Source organism: Gambusia affinis, linkage group LG16, assembly GCF_019740435.1.
Source record: "Gambusia affinis linkage group LG16, SWU_Gaff_1.0, whole genome shotgun sequence".
NCBI lineage: Eukaryota > Metazoa > Chordata > Actinopteri > Cyprinodontiformes > Poeciliidae > Gambusia > Gambusia affinis.
The window spans coordinates 15624687-15640018 of record NC_057883.1 but is presented as its reverse complement, the minus strand read 5'-3'; the positions used below and the strand labels follow the sequence as shown (position 1 = coordinate 15640018).

Here is a 15332-nt window from a genome sequence, read left to right as displayed (position 1 = left end):
TCTACACCCATTAGATGGTTATGCGTTCTGGGGCTCACCTGTCAGCAGAGGTGTTGCTGGTCCCGACTACTGTCACTGAAAGATGAAAGGAAAAAGTGTTGCACAACAAAATAACTTAAAGAACATTTTACTACCAGCTGCAAATTGCTGAACAGAAAAACTAAGAGTATGAATTAAGAACAACACAAGAATTCATCTAAAAAAACAAAGAAACAAAAAAATCAACAAAAACTTGTTATCTGGTTGCTCTTCATAAGCTTTAGATCAGGTAATTAGCAGGAAATTAGCCCTTAAATAGATAGGCACATATAAATACATTTGAAAATTGTTTGTATGCATCTAAATGCATACAAATAATGCACTAAGTCTAAAATCAAATCAAACACTTTTAGGTTTGTATCCTCTAGTATACATTGCCTGTTTGGGGTACAAAAATAGAAGTAATTTAGCATGTTTTTGTAATATGTAAGACATTCTAAATAATGAATTAGTCCAGTCATGTTATGTTTTGCATTACAAATGAGGTTAATTCATAAATTGAAAGACTCAAAATATAAAAAAGCCTGAAGTAACTATTCATGTTTTATACTCGTGTCTGGTCAAGACATTTCCCAGGATACAGAGGTTTAATGCCTTATTAGTTGTTGTATGTTGTTTAAACGTAATTACTTTTTTTTCACAAAATCAATATTCATTCAATATTGAATGTTGAATGAATAGTATTTTGAACAGCATTTTACAAAATCAAATCTTTTCACATGATTATATATATGAAAAATAAGTCTAGCCACACAATGTGTCTCTTTGTCATTGAAGTATGTCATTTTGAACTTTACACAGTCACATGGCCTCAGTATTTGCCACCATCGATACATCAGTATTTGCTCCATCCCCCCATTAAGATATCCAGTGATGTAAAGTATAGGTAGTTATCTACAGCAAAGATACTGGCTCTCCATCCCAAAAAAGGCAAATATATTACAATGCACTGTAACCAGTGAAATCACACATTCAGTCAAAGTATGAATGCTTCTTCCACATGTAGTACTAAAGATTTAAACAAACCAAACAGTGGTTTGCATTATCTAATCAGAACAGGTTTAAAACACATTATCTGCCACCAGGTGTCACCAACTGCTCCCCACATACCATAATTTTGACGTTAATGTTGTAAAACTGATTTTTAATTTCACTTAAGCATAATCTTAATTTATTCATTATATTTTAATGTTTGTTTTTCTGGCTACAACATGTTTGTTGTGGGCAGAAAAAAAAGCATACTTGTTAAACAATTTTAGAATCAGAAACATTGAGGTTATTTACTAGAATAAAACTGAGTATTTCAACCCACTCTGAGGTTGAGAAGATAATAATGGTGCTTTAGGCTTCTGAGTAAGCTTGGACGGCAAGATTTTAGGGAAACCGGAAAATCCTCACAGCCAGCACAGATCTGTGGGGAGGTCTAAATTTAGCCTCTCACTTCCTTGTGGCAAAGCTTTAGGAAAAACAAGAATGGAAAAAAAGTCAGTAGCTTGAAGCAACTAAGACAGCGTTGTGTGCTGAATCCCATACACTGTAAGTGTCAGGATTCAAAAAGCTGAATGGTCTGCTTTTGTGGATATCTCCAGAATAGCTTAACATTTTCTTATCTTTTCTTTACTTATCGAGTGAAACAGTTTGAAACATTCCCTAGTTACAATCTCCACTTTACCATCTTCATCCACGGAGAGATGTCGGATGATGACGGGTGTGGTGTAGGCAGGTATGATGAGCGGTACACCAGAGGGTGTCGCATAGCCACATGGCACAGGCACAGAGTATCCTGAAGTAATGCTGGACGAGCTGGTGTGGATATCCTGGCCCTCTTCCTCTCGTACTTTCGACTCCCTTGGTGAGGAAGTGGAAGAGGAGGGTCTGTGTTGCTGCTCTTGCTGCAGCTGAATGGGAGTGATATCAATCACAGAGTAAGGGTTGACTTTACTCTGAGAAGAAGTCCCGGGCAAACCCTGTGGAGGGTGTGGGTCATTCAGAGATGCACTCTCCACGTCAGTGTCTGCAGAGAGACAAGTGATACAGATTTTACCATTCAATCAAAGCAGCACCGTGACGCCAAATCAGACAAAGACACAGGAAGACATCAAAATATAAGGTTACTAAGTTTCAATACGTTTAAACTGATTTGTAATATGTTTCTGAACACAATATTTTGCCCTTGGTTTTCAACAGAGGTTTTCCATTGCTATTTTCTTATGATGATGACTCCGTGGGACCATGTCACAGCTACAATTTCTCCACACAGTCTGCTAGATTTCAAAGGCAAAATGTTTGTTCACCTAAACAATCAGCTTAAGCCTTGTTCTGTGGGGGGGACAAAAAAGACGGCACTACTTTCATGAGGTTATCAGCAGATTAAGATGGCGTGCCTATAAGATTAAATTATAAACCCTTTATAAATGGCTGCTTGTGCTTATTCTTCCTTGTTCTACTATTTTTTTTTCACTTCCTTCCTCATACAGTCCAAGGGCTTTTGATTGAGAACATGACAAATACATTCTGCATTTTAACTACAGCCTGAAGAACTCATAGCTTCCCTTGATCTTTCAGCAGTCATATGCATGATATGCAGGCATGCGTGCGCCTGTAGCTCTCCAGCTGGAAGTCAGAGGAGTGGTTTGTTCAGTTAGGTGAGATAATCTTTTTCTTAACAGTCACAGTGACAAGACAGACACAATAAATTTCTTGCAGCACTTCCAGCCTAACGTGGGCATGATGAAGACAGAGCCTTAGCTTGAGGTCAGTATGGCTACCCCTTCAGATGCTCTGATGACCTGGAGGTGCCATCATAGCTGCTATCAAGCTCCTCCATATTGCACCCAAGACCCACATATGTTGATAACATGATAATGAAGCAACAGCATCTCAGGACAGAACTTTTGAGCATCTTGAAGATGCTCAAAAGCTTCCATGCTCCATCACACTACTGGCAGCACTCTGTGATTATTTCCAAGACTGCAGTGGCAATCCATGTTCTGCCTGATTTTTGATCCTGAAGCTTAGCATTAGTCTGGTGGAAAGGAAACATTAGAAATGTAATTTATCCATCATAAGTTGCAATGAAGATTCAACTATACAATAATTAGATTTATCCAATAAATTAGAATATTTCTAAAAGTGTAAGTCAAGCTACTCAGTGAAACATTATATAGATTACACACAAACTGTTTTTTTTTCAAGCTGTTCCAGCTATGATGATTTTCTGCTTACAGAAAATAAAAAACATAACATTGACTATAAAATTAATTCATCAATTAATTAAAAAACCATGTTTACATAGAAATGTAAACGTGTTTCTAACATTTGCTTAAAAGATTATTTTCTGCTCCCGAATGCATCAGAATGAAAACAGGATGTAATAATTTTTAGTGATATACGATGATAGAAATGGACAGCCTTTCTTTAAGTCTTAACTTTAGCCAGAGCTGTACGGCTGGAGACTATAAACAGAGAATACCAAAAGAATTTGGGGAATTTAAGACCACTGCCAAAAAGGGAAAAAAACTAAACAAAACTGTACTTAAAATGCCATTGACAACTAACGGTTTTCAGAGTACAAATATGGCAAGCCAGACATTCAAAAGACAGAAGGTTAAACTCAAAGTAGATAGCCCCACTATAAAGAAAAGTGAAATGTAAACACTCGGTTACAAACCTGTGCTTCTGGGATCTGCCTGTATGCCATAACCAACAGGAGGAGGTGGAGACGGTAGTGGTGGTAAATCCTCTTCCCTGTCATTAGTTCCCTCAGCAACAGATGTCTCTTCAGTTTCTGTTGTTTCACAGCCTGCAGAGGAGGGTTTGCTTGTGGCAACTACAGCGTACTCTGATGTTGGTGCCGAGTTGGAGAACTGTGCTGGAGGGCCCAGGATGCTGTAAGAGCCCTCAGGATGACCGGTCACAGAGTTTGCCTGGCTGGAATCCTCACTGGGGAGGCAGGGAGGCGCTGGAGGCGCCTCAGGGATGTCATCACCACTGTCAAAGTCGAAAGGTTCTCCTTCATCTTCATCATCAAATGGGACATTGTCTGCTAGCACTGTGTAAAGGAGAGCAACAGATTTAGATGGAGAGAGAAAATAAAGGAATGTTCTGCCTATTTCCTCAATCGTCTATTTCAATTCATTTCTGCATGTCTGAAACTTATCCAAAAAATTAAATACCGATATGACACCACCATGAGAAAGTAAAAACATATATAGGACCCTTCATTTTTAGGTTGTCTGGCCTTGTGTCCAAGGCAGACCTTTGATTAAAGAGACAGTTCAGGATTTTTATAGTGAATTTCTGTTGGAAGGTTATAAAAAGTGAATATTTTAACCAGGTATTTTCAATTAGTACAAATCCAAAAGCCCTGGAATCGTAATCTATTGCTAATACAAAAGTATTCCATTAACACAGCTGTAACCATCAGCTGTATAAACGGCCGCTTAATGCAACATGAACAGGCTGAACTTATCTGGATTTCATCGGAAACTGAAAATGTTTTCCTTTGAGTTTGAAAAGTGTCAGCTACTTTTTCGTATTATATCGAGTGAATGCTAAAACAACAAAATTCAGTTACTGCAGCCTTCAAAAAGTACTAGCTTGGCAGGAGACGGGAAGAAAACAATAAATATTATTCTAGTTTTCACTCCACATTTGGGCCATAAGTGAAAGAAAGTTGTTACTCCCCTTAGTGAGCTGTGCAGTCTGAGTTTGCACATTATCTCTTATGCAATAATAAACACATGTGATGTTAGTAAAGCATTACACAGGATGTAAACGGATGAGGAAAGCACAAGCTTGTCTTTAAACCAAACTCATCTGTTCACCTTTCATAAAATCAACATAAAATCAGTGTTGTGATAAAAAAAAAAAGTATCAGGAAGCAAAGATGAATGGAGTTTGGATTCAGAATGTTTAATCGTCTTATAAATACCATTTCATCTAAAGAAACCCCTTTCTTTGTCTTGGTTACTTCAGATAATTTTGACTTCCACTTTGCTGCTGACAGATACCACAGATTCCTGGGAGCATATTCATCATTCGAACAGCTTGACTGTATTAAGCTTCAGGCTACAGTTTTATCAAAACCCCATACCCAATATCCTGACTGTGTCCCCAAAGTAAACAGAGCATTCCCAGTTCATGTGGTGTCATGTTCAGTGTAGTGTCACCTGAACGGGTGTACTTAAATACCTCAGTTGGGAGAGCGTTAGACTGACTTAATCATGGGTTTTGGCATTTTAACTATGCTATGTTACTTCCTATGTAGGTAGCTAATCTATGGAGATTGTAAATATTTAAAGGCGAAGGTTGCTCTCTATAAAAAATTAATTACCATTTTCACTTTCATAGATCCCCCTGTTGAGTCTTGCATCTGCAAGTGCAGTTATATTAAATAAACCTCAAGCACCAAAAAACAAACAAAAAAAAAAAAAAAACACCATAACTTTGAAGTTTCTGAAAGCAACCCCCAAAGCTCTAAATCACAAACACAACTCCCTCAGGCTCTGACAGGTAGCTGTTCCACCTCTCCATGTGTAAGTGAGAAAATACTGTGACTAATGTTTCAGGTCAGCATTGTGACCCCATATCTACCTACTACAGTGCAATAAAGAGAAAAGGGGCATGGTGGAAACCTGGAAACTGAGATGTTATCAGTTGCTTTCCAAATGTGTGAATAATGAGCTGTGTGGATTGCAGTGATAAAGCACAAAAAACTCTCCACTAGGCTGGAACAACAGGATAATGGGGATGCTACCACTTCCAACAACAGTGTGCCTAATTTCCTTATGGACATTCAGACCTCGAGAAGAACTAAGAAAAAAAAAAAGGTACTAAGATACTAAGGAAGACATGACCAATTAATGATTTTAAGCTAAATTAAAGATTCACTGCTTGGCATGTTGTAATTTGAACAGTCTATATTTTCCATCATGAAAAAGCACAAAATTCTTTAGGCTTTGGGTGTTGGAGGTAGAAAAGCCCCTTGTTTGTGAAAGAGATGATTGATGGGTGACTGTATGTATTGATGGAATGGCATGCAGCTTAATTATAGGTTATGTTGGATGTTGATCTTGTAGTATTATGTATATATAAGAAACAGCACAAACATGCATTATGACTTGGGACTATTTTGGGTTTTTCAATTATTTTTATTTTTTTCCTCTTTGCTAAACAGAAATAACTGAACTGTGCATGTAAATGCCTTGAAGAGGTTTCCATTGTCAATTCATACCAACAGCATGAATTCTGTTCTCAGTACTTATCTCCACTGTGCTATATAATGATCTGTTGAAATGAGTCACCGGGTTACGACCCGTTCCTGCATCCCCCTGGCAACAAAGCAAGTGACTGGCCAGCTGGAGACGAAGCATTTTTCTGTGTCCATCCCCAGAGAATGTGTGTGTGGAAGAGAGAGAAAGAGACAGGGGGAAAGAGGGAGAGTGTGTATGCATCTGTGCTTGTGTGCTTCTGCAGCAGTATTCAGCCTTGTACTGACTGAGACACATTGTCTGGTATTCAGCACATTTTAGCCTCCTTATTCCTTTCGTACTTCTGCCCACACACTTCACAGCGATAGAGAGGAATCTGTTGTTTACTCATACTGTCCAGCTTCACCAACCCTCCAAAAAATAACTGTCAATGTCAGGCTGCTAGCCTATAATTGTACAGGACTAACACTGTAATGTCTCTTAAAGAAACACAGTATTTCATATGCAATGGTGTCAAGGTTTAGAATTTTAATCAGAATTCAACAATAAATGTAAAATAAATGTTTGGATTTGTTCAATGTTGTCTCAGTTCAAACACAATTAATTAAAAATAAGACAACTACATTGATTTAGCCTGAAAAATAAATAATTGTTGCTACTTCCTAGTATCATTCATTTCAACTGGAGATCATCTCTTAATTAGACTTGATTCAATTCATTTGTACTGGAACAAGTGTTAACTACATACTAAATATCAGTCAATTTCAAATTTTGAGTCCAAATTAATCAGCAATGTATGTCCAGCTGCAACTTTGTTTACAAAAAATTAATAAAACCGTAAAAAGATTAAAGAGTATATATGTATGTATATATATATATATATATATATATATATATATATATATATATATATATATATATATATATATATAAATAAAACATACATTTTAAAAACATCTTTGGCATTTTCCAAAGACGTTTGGCTGAGATTGCTCTTTTTGAGTGAATGCAGGCATCCACGCTGCTGAGTTATAATGTTGTTGATTCAGCTTTTTGATATCCTTTACAGTTTTTCATTAACTGGTTTCCTCAGACCAGTTTAGGTTTCAGGAAATCATTGATCGAATATTGCATTTTATTACCTAAAGATGTAAGATGTAAATGAAACAGATTGTTTTAATGATATTTCTCCTGTTATAAGGTATCAGCTAATTTTTACTCTGATATAAATGCTTTTGTTCAGCTTTTTCCACAGTTCAGTTTAACAAATAAATATACATATCAACTAATATCCAGTAACTAAAACTACAGAATATGACATACTTTTATTTTGATATGTACTGAGAATAATTCATTCAATGACTGACCGTCTCAGACTTAGAGCACCAACTGGAAACATGTGACAGCATATGTATGTTTTTTTAACTGCACAGGGTAAAGAAGGAGGATAATTACTCACACTAAGTAAGAGCATTTTTAGCTAACGTGCAAATGTAAACTAATCTGCCTGTCAAGATGGTATTCAAAACATTTGGCCCACACAGCGACCTTGGTGTTATTAGCACCACGCTACAACTAACTGAGCTAACCGGCCTTTGCTGCCGCCATTCCCCAGTCATGCTGCACAACCTGCCCAATGTAGATGTTGTACGTGTGTGTGTGGGGTTTGTTGACTTTACTTTCAGGAGGTGGGGGAGGAAACTCATCCACGTCCATGGTTGATTCTCTTCTCCTGGACAAGTTCCACAAACACCAGAAAGCTGGTCTTTAACTATGCCAGCAGACATTCCTAAACAAAAAGATCAAATGTTACAGAAGGCAAAGCTATGTGGCTGAGGAGAAATTAATTTGTCACAGAAAAAACTCATTAATTAGTTGATGATTGGTTAGATAATAAAAAAAAAACAAAAACAAATAAGAACCAGAACTGTGCAACATAACTCCCCAGGACAACTTAAAAACAAACTTGACTATAAAATCTTTACAAAAAAAGAAAAATAAGTCAGACAATAAGTTCATCTGAATCACAACTTTAAACCCATGTAAATGCCAACAGTACTCTAGTGCAAGAAGAAAAGCAGATCTCAAGGATAGTTTCTGTTAATGTCTTTCTGATGAAACAGAAAAAGGCTATGCTATTTATGGGTATATTTGTCCACCTGTCTAATATACCCACAAAGACATGACAAAATCATGAAATTATATTGTAGCATAAAGCAGCCATGGCTGTAGTTTCAATAGCCCATGTTGAACCCCCACAAAATTCCTGTAAAACAAGACACAACACAGGTTCAAAGTCAGTCTATTTCTAAGATAAATCTACTTAAGAGTATGTGGGACAAGAACGACAACTCATTCTGAGACTCAAAGATTGTTTTGTCTATGAATAATGGGAAATCTTCAGCCTTTTTGTCCTCTGCGTGGCTCATTGCCAGAGCTGAGGATATGAACACAGAGCCAGTGTCTGCTGAAAACAGTGCAACTAACAGATGATGCTAATGCTAGAAGAGGTAGATCGAATGTGCATCGCCTGAGGTGATTTTGGCCTGTGCAATACAGAGAGGGGTCCACAAGGACAAGCAGGAGGAGCAACAATGATGTGCAGTCTGGGGAGGTATCCATCCATTACAGAGCACAGGAAAGGTGATATGCGAGTATGAAACAGGTAGCTACATGACAGCGGTTTGGAATCAAAACTAACAGCTGGGAGCTTTAGAAGGTGAATCACCTTTCCCCTCAGATCCACTGGGATTTAGGACAGCAAGTGAAGGAAGAAAGGGAGGAAGTAAGGGAGGATATACAAAGGAAAAATGCATTAAAAAAACTTTCTATGTAAATGTTTTGGGATTGTGCTCAATTTTCTTCCTATGTTTACCTTTTTTGGGTCCTCCTCTCAATTATGTCTTTTTTTATTCACAAAGAAAACCCCAAGCCCTATTGGTAAATTACATCTTTCAAAGCATGTGTCATGTTGTGACCTGAGCAACAAACTACCACTCGGTTCATCCTGTGGGAAGGATCAGCTCAAAGAAAGCATTCCTAGCTACTGTAGCGGCAGTAGCAGAGCAAACTGTACAAGACACGTGTAACAGCTAAATAAGAACAGGTTACAAACCAAAGTGAAGATTATTTCTTCATCACTCCCCTCTCCAGCAGAGTGTTTATAAGAAAGGCATTGTAACACGCTGAAAGTGAGCGTAAGAACAGAAAGCTAAAGTCCTCACCATGGTTGATGACAGCCTCAGCTGAGCATGTCATTACAAGCTCTGCAGCTGAGCTGTGTTATGCAGAGAGGAAAACAGTCATCTTCCCAGCTGGTGAAATGCACACAATTTGTTCACCCGAGTCCTAATATCTCCACTATGTTAAAGAACAAACAGCAGGTAAACAAAATTTTTAAACATAATCCCTAATGTTGAAGAGAAACTACTTTTTGTGTGCCAATGTTATTAATGCAGTAGAAGCTAAAAATTTACACATCAATACTTTCTGAGATAACTTCAAAGAAAAAATATTACAACAATGTTTGCAGCAACAAAACTTAAAAATTATTCATTCTGTGGCTCAAATACCATAGGTAGTGTTCTGGCTCCCGTCAGTGGTACAGGAAATAAAAGTTTGATATCAAGTTAGTTGCATAGAAAATATGAAGGAACTGATGATGTACCACTAAGGGCTACAGCAGCCTAAGCAGAGGCCCAGACATCCCTTTCCCCAACCAACTGAGCTCCTCCTGGGGAATCCCAAGGTATTCCCATACCAGGCCAGAAACATAGTCCCTCCAGCATGTCATGAGTTTTCCATTGGGTCTCCTTATGGTGGGACATGCCTGGAACACCTTACCAGGGAGACATATTAACCAGATCCCCAAGCCACTTCATCAGCAAGAGATATCAAGCATTCGAAGTTGGAATGCTTGATATCTGAATTTCCTCTTTTAAAACCAATCTTTTAACGTAGAAGTTTTCAGCTTTGATAAATTTATTAAATTGAGAAAACATTTTACAGTAGGGACTAAAGCCTCCTTTCACCCACAGACAAATGGGGGGTGCACTAGAAGTTTCTTAAGATTTCTGGATTTTTAGAACAAAGATTTGATAAGCCACTGAGCAGAGATTAGTCTGGTTATGTTGATGTGAGATACACTTCAACATCCAACACTCTTGACTTAGTAAGAGATTTTGTTTCTGCTCTGACTCTTGGAGTTTTCAAGAGTCCACTTACTGAAAAGTGGAATTCCTCCTATGAGCTAAGAGTCATCAACAAAAGCCCGGAGGACACGGTGATGCTTGTTGTCTTCTGTGTCTGCTGTCTTTAGGTAAACGTTTTATTTGGCAGTTTACCTTCCTGCCAGGATTACAGTAATCATGCCATGGCCAATAAAGAAAAACCCAGGCTAACGAAGACTTTAAACAGCACAGTAATGAACAATGTGTGTACAATTACTAGATACGCGAGTATTTTGACCAGATCAGCATTTTTATAAACTCCCAGCTGGATAAACTTGAATACTTAATGGATTTAAGCATAGCAGATGATGTGTGTGTCTGTAATGACAGAGCTTATGGCTTTTAGCAGGTCAACACCCTATCAAGGTGTGCATATTTTTGACAGCTTATTTTCTTCAGGCAAAACAGATATTTAACCGACTTTGAAAAGTCAAAGGTCTCTTGAAATAGCTAAATGTCGGGTTGTGAACATAAAACTAAATGTTTTGTTGTAAATTCAACAGGGTTGTAAGACACTTGTTGAGAAAAAAAAATTAGCTGCCAAGAATTTGAGAAGAATGAAGCTACCAGGAACCAATTATCTTCCGGTTCCATCATATTGCAGAAATGCAATATGGACTACCTAGAAGTGCAAAATGTTCAGAGGTCAGAGACATGGCCAAGGTAAGGTCGGTTGAAAACCAACTACCACTGAACAACATGCATATGCTGAACCATATAAACTGAGCCAAGAAATATCCGAAGACAACTTTTTCAAAAGTTTATGGATGAAATCGTAGTGTCCCTTTACAGACTTTGAGAAAAATTAAGCGTGAAGCTACCAGTACCCATTACTAGATAAGTAATGGGTACTGATCTCCACTTCGACTCAGACACCATTTAGGTAGAGTTGGCATATGGGCATGAGCTGTTATTATTTCATATGAGCTGGATTGGCATTTTTGGGGGTCGAAGATGGGCTAAAAAGCACTTCTCAAAACCTTCTGACAGTTCTTAGAAGATAGTTTCTTCAAACAGTGATCCAGGAAGGAGTCTGGACCCTTCCCTTCCTCCCAGCTGTAGCTAACCTCAAAAATCACACCAGCCTCCAAAACGCAGCTGCCTGCACCACCCTTTCTGACCTCAGATTGGGTGGAGGAAGCTTTACAAGCAGGCACAAGATAGCTGACATTTTGAAGAATTTGGACTGCAGAGAAGTTGGAAAAAATAGATAAGGTAGTAGCTAAATATCTAGTAGATAATGGAGACATAGTTTTAAATAATGAGGCCCAGAGGGAAGCTTATTTGATTTACAATGCAAGATCGATCAAACATGCGAGAGTTCATCTGCATTCAGCAGCCCAACAAACACAGAAGCTCTGCTTCTGAACTGAATAAGGTCTGTACTAATCTACCAGAGACTGATCACTTTACAATATCATATAACCACATAAACTGTATGAAATTATTACAGTTGTGCCACATCATTCCTGCTTTAAAGTCAGTGAGATGAATGTCTTTGTTAAGTTAGTTTCAGCTTGCTTTAATAAAAGAGGAACTGAAGAGAAGGGCTGTGCTGTAAAACCAGCATACACTGTACAGTCTTGGCTGTCATTTCTAACTGGTCTCCACCCACCCAGCAAGCCACACGAAAGCATTTAGAGCCCAACATGTCACCAAAAGAACACTAGTGAGTGTGTGGAGCAGAAGAGCTTTAGTTGCCTGGCTGGAGGTGAACGCATTTAATGGGAAAACAGGAATTCCACACATTACCATACCTGAAGTCCAAATCCTAATTCTGGAAGAATGGAGAAAGCCAAGACTGGATTGGTGAAAATATAAAGAGCTAAAAAAAAAGGGTTTGGCAGGCAATGATTTACAGTGTCTACTATACTTAACAGCCATGTTCTTGGGTTCATTCTGTTCTAAATATAAGCATGTTCCCAGCTCTTAAACAAACATGTATTGTGTGATTTCTCACATGCACCTGCAGAGGAGCCAGGGGTTCTCTTTCCCAGCTGCTGACTAAATATTTTTCTAATCCCCGTTTTATCTGAGTGGATCACTGACTGGATGATGAGTTGGACAGTTACTACATGATGGACTTTCTAAAAATGAATGGCATGCCTCCAAACTGATGAAAACCCTGGCATCCTCCAGCTTTTGCCATGGAAAACAAAAAGCATTTGAGTGAGTTGTTACTGCCAAGTAGAGTTGTTGCCTCATAACAGTGAAGAATTTGAACATTTCCCAAAACTGTTATTTTTCCAAGAAAAAGCATCTATCTTTATAAACTATAGTTAACAGCTAAGGACACACATCCAGCAGCTTTTACTTATACCATGTTTGACGATTATGGCTTACAGTTAATGAAGAGCCAAAATTCAATTTTACAGAAATTTGAAGTATTACATGAAATTAATAAAAAAAAAAATATATATATATATATATATATATATATATATATATATATATATATATATATATATATATATATATATATATATATATATATATAAATACAAAGAATGTAATTTTTCAGGTATTTGAAGCACTTTTTCAGACTGCACTCCCAGCAGCTTTCTTCAGGTGTCATTAAAGAAAGCATTGCAGCCAGGTCGCCCTGCCTATTTGTTAAACAAATCACCCACATGGAGTTTTGTGTACTAGCATGGGAGTGTGACCCCCACCAACTACCAAGTCAGCATTGTCCTGGCAGAATAAGCTTTACATGCAAGACACCAACCATTACACATCAAAACCAGAGATATTTATATTTAAACCATCTTCTGACAGCTTGCAAAGGCTGAAAAGTTGTGACTAAGGGAAAAAAGTTGACTTAAGCCTCGGTTTTACACCTTGTTTAGAGTGAACTTCCAATTGACCAAATCTGTGCAGTGCTCCCTGACTGAGGAATGCCATGCATGACTACTTGAATTTGTAGCTGGGCTGCATCTCAGGAAAACTGCGTGCTTTAAGCTAGTTTAAGGTCTATATGCTTTTTTTTAATATATATTCACTACTATATTAATAGGAATAAAAACTGCCCTCATCCTGTAGTTTAAAACAGGACAAGCTACTTACTGAACACTTTGAGATAGTGCATAACATTATTAACACTGACAAACAAGTGACAAGTGATTTGTAGCAAATCAAAGCGGCAGTAAACCTCCATCTGTTCTATGTTAAATAAATACCAAATGCAACTGATGTTCTGAGAAAAACATACATTCCTAAGTTTAGGACCAACTAATTAAAGAATGTGTATGGTAAAGAGAGTTAAAATTATAATGCATGCTATATGGGTGGCTGACAGAGATGGCAACATCACTATGTGAACTAAGACGCCACGTTACCTTCATTTCATAATTCTGTTTAATATAAGAAAAAAAATGCTAGTATTCCACACAAAATATCAATTTGTATGGCATTTTCAGCCTAATGTAACTGATACTTAACAGCAAGTACGACAAGAGTTCTTGAACTTTCTCAAAGTTAGAAAAATGCCTCCAACTCACCATTTTATTGCGTTCCCATAATCCAATTCCCGTACAGCTCCACGATATTACAGAAAAGCTTTAAGCTGAACACATTACTGTCTGTAAAACAATTTGTCTCGCATCAACACATCCACTTTTCAACCCTCTTTTCGGCTCTTCCCGATGTTAGCAGATTATTCTATCCATGAAACCTCTTTACCTCCAGTCAACAGTCGATTGGTGGACGATTGATGTGTGACGAGCTGTGATTGGCTGGACGTGATGTCAATCAACATTCCAAGGCTCTTCCTGTAGGACGAATCAACGGGCAGAAAAAATCCCACTTGACTTCATTATTCTCAGACGAAAAAGATGAAAAGTCCTGAGCGAATTGCATAACATTTGTGTTTGATTTTGTTTTTATTTTAAATATGCATAAAGGATAATCAGATAGCTTTTGATAGGCCTTCGATAGGCCTACTTTTGATAAACGAAAGAGTCCTATTGTTTTGAGTGCTTCATGCATACTATGCATTAAATGTGAAATTCAGCAACATACTGGATTAATCTGAATGGATTAATCGAAAACTTGATTTATTTCTGATGATTAAATTTCATGGAAATGCTGATTTGATATTCCATCAGGACTTAAGACCTACCCACACTGCTAAAAGTGCCACTACCTATTAAAAGTAAGATGAGACAGGATGAGATGAAGGCTACTAAAGCAATATGGGCTTCCACAACACCCCAGCCATACCCATAAATTGCCATCATGTCATGCTGCGTTGCTGCAGTAATTCAAGCACAAGGCTCATCAGCAAAATGTTAAGTGTCTGTCTACAGTATGTGGACATATTTTTCAGTAGGTCAACATTTTCATATTAAGAGTCTTTTTTAATGATCTAAGAAATGCATTTCTTAGTTTTCTAAGTTAAGTATTTCTGGGTTTTTATTATATGTAGCCCATATAGTCACTACTAATAGAAAGAAATGCTTGAAAATTAACAGTGAATTTAGTACATTCATAAACTGAACCAGATTCCCTTTTTTGAATTCTAACACATTACTTTTTGTTGAAAATTTCATTGATATACTCACATACATACGACTATTAGAGGGAATGTTTGGAAAATGAGCAGCATGGTAAAGTACCTCCAACAGTGCCATCTAGTGTTGTGATCCAACAGCACTCACAAATGAACACATTCAAAATCAGATCTGCAGATCGGTAGGTAAGTTGGAGTCAAAGGACTTGCCCAGGTATGCAGCAGCATGTGGCAGAAGGAAGCAGGAGTCAAGCCTAAAATGTTTGGATTACTAATCTCATTGAGCTATAGTACCTCAATAGCAAAACCAACCTCCACTCAAGTAAAAAGAAAAAATAAATATGC

The 15332-nt window shown here is 37.6% G+C and overlaps 1 protein-coding gene across 1 annotated transcript in view; it reads right to left on the bottom strand.

The window, feature by feature from the left end:
* Positions 1 to 14167, bottom strand: part of arhgef10 (Rho guanine nucleotide exchange factor (GEF) 10) — a 44827-nt gene extending 30660 nt beyond the window's left edge. Inside the window, exons 1-5 of the mRNA XM_044143696.1 lie at positions 13978 to 14167; positions 7931 to 8040; positions 3710 to 4090; positions 1712 to 2053; positions 39 to 75 (exon numbers count right to left, since the gene is read on the bottom strand). Coding sequence (XP_043999631.1) covers positions 39 to 75; positions 1712 to 2053; positions 3710 to 4090; positions 7931 to 7967 — 797 coding nt within the window. The 5' untranslated portion in view covers positions 7968 to 8040; positions 13978 to 14167. The remainder of the gene's footprint in view (positions 1 to 38; positions 76 to 1711; positions 2054 to 3709; positions 4091 to 7930; positions 8041 to 13977) is intronic.
* Positions 14168 to 15332: the final 1165 nt, after the last annotated feature.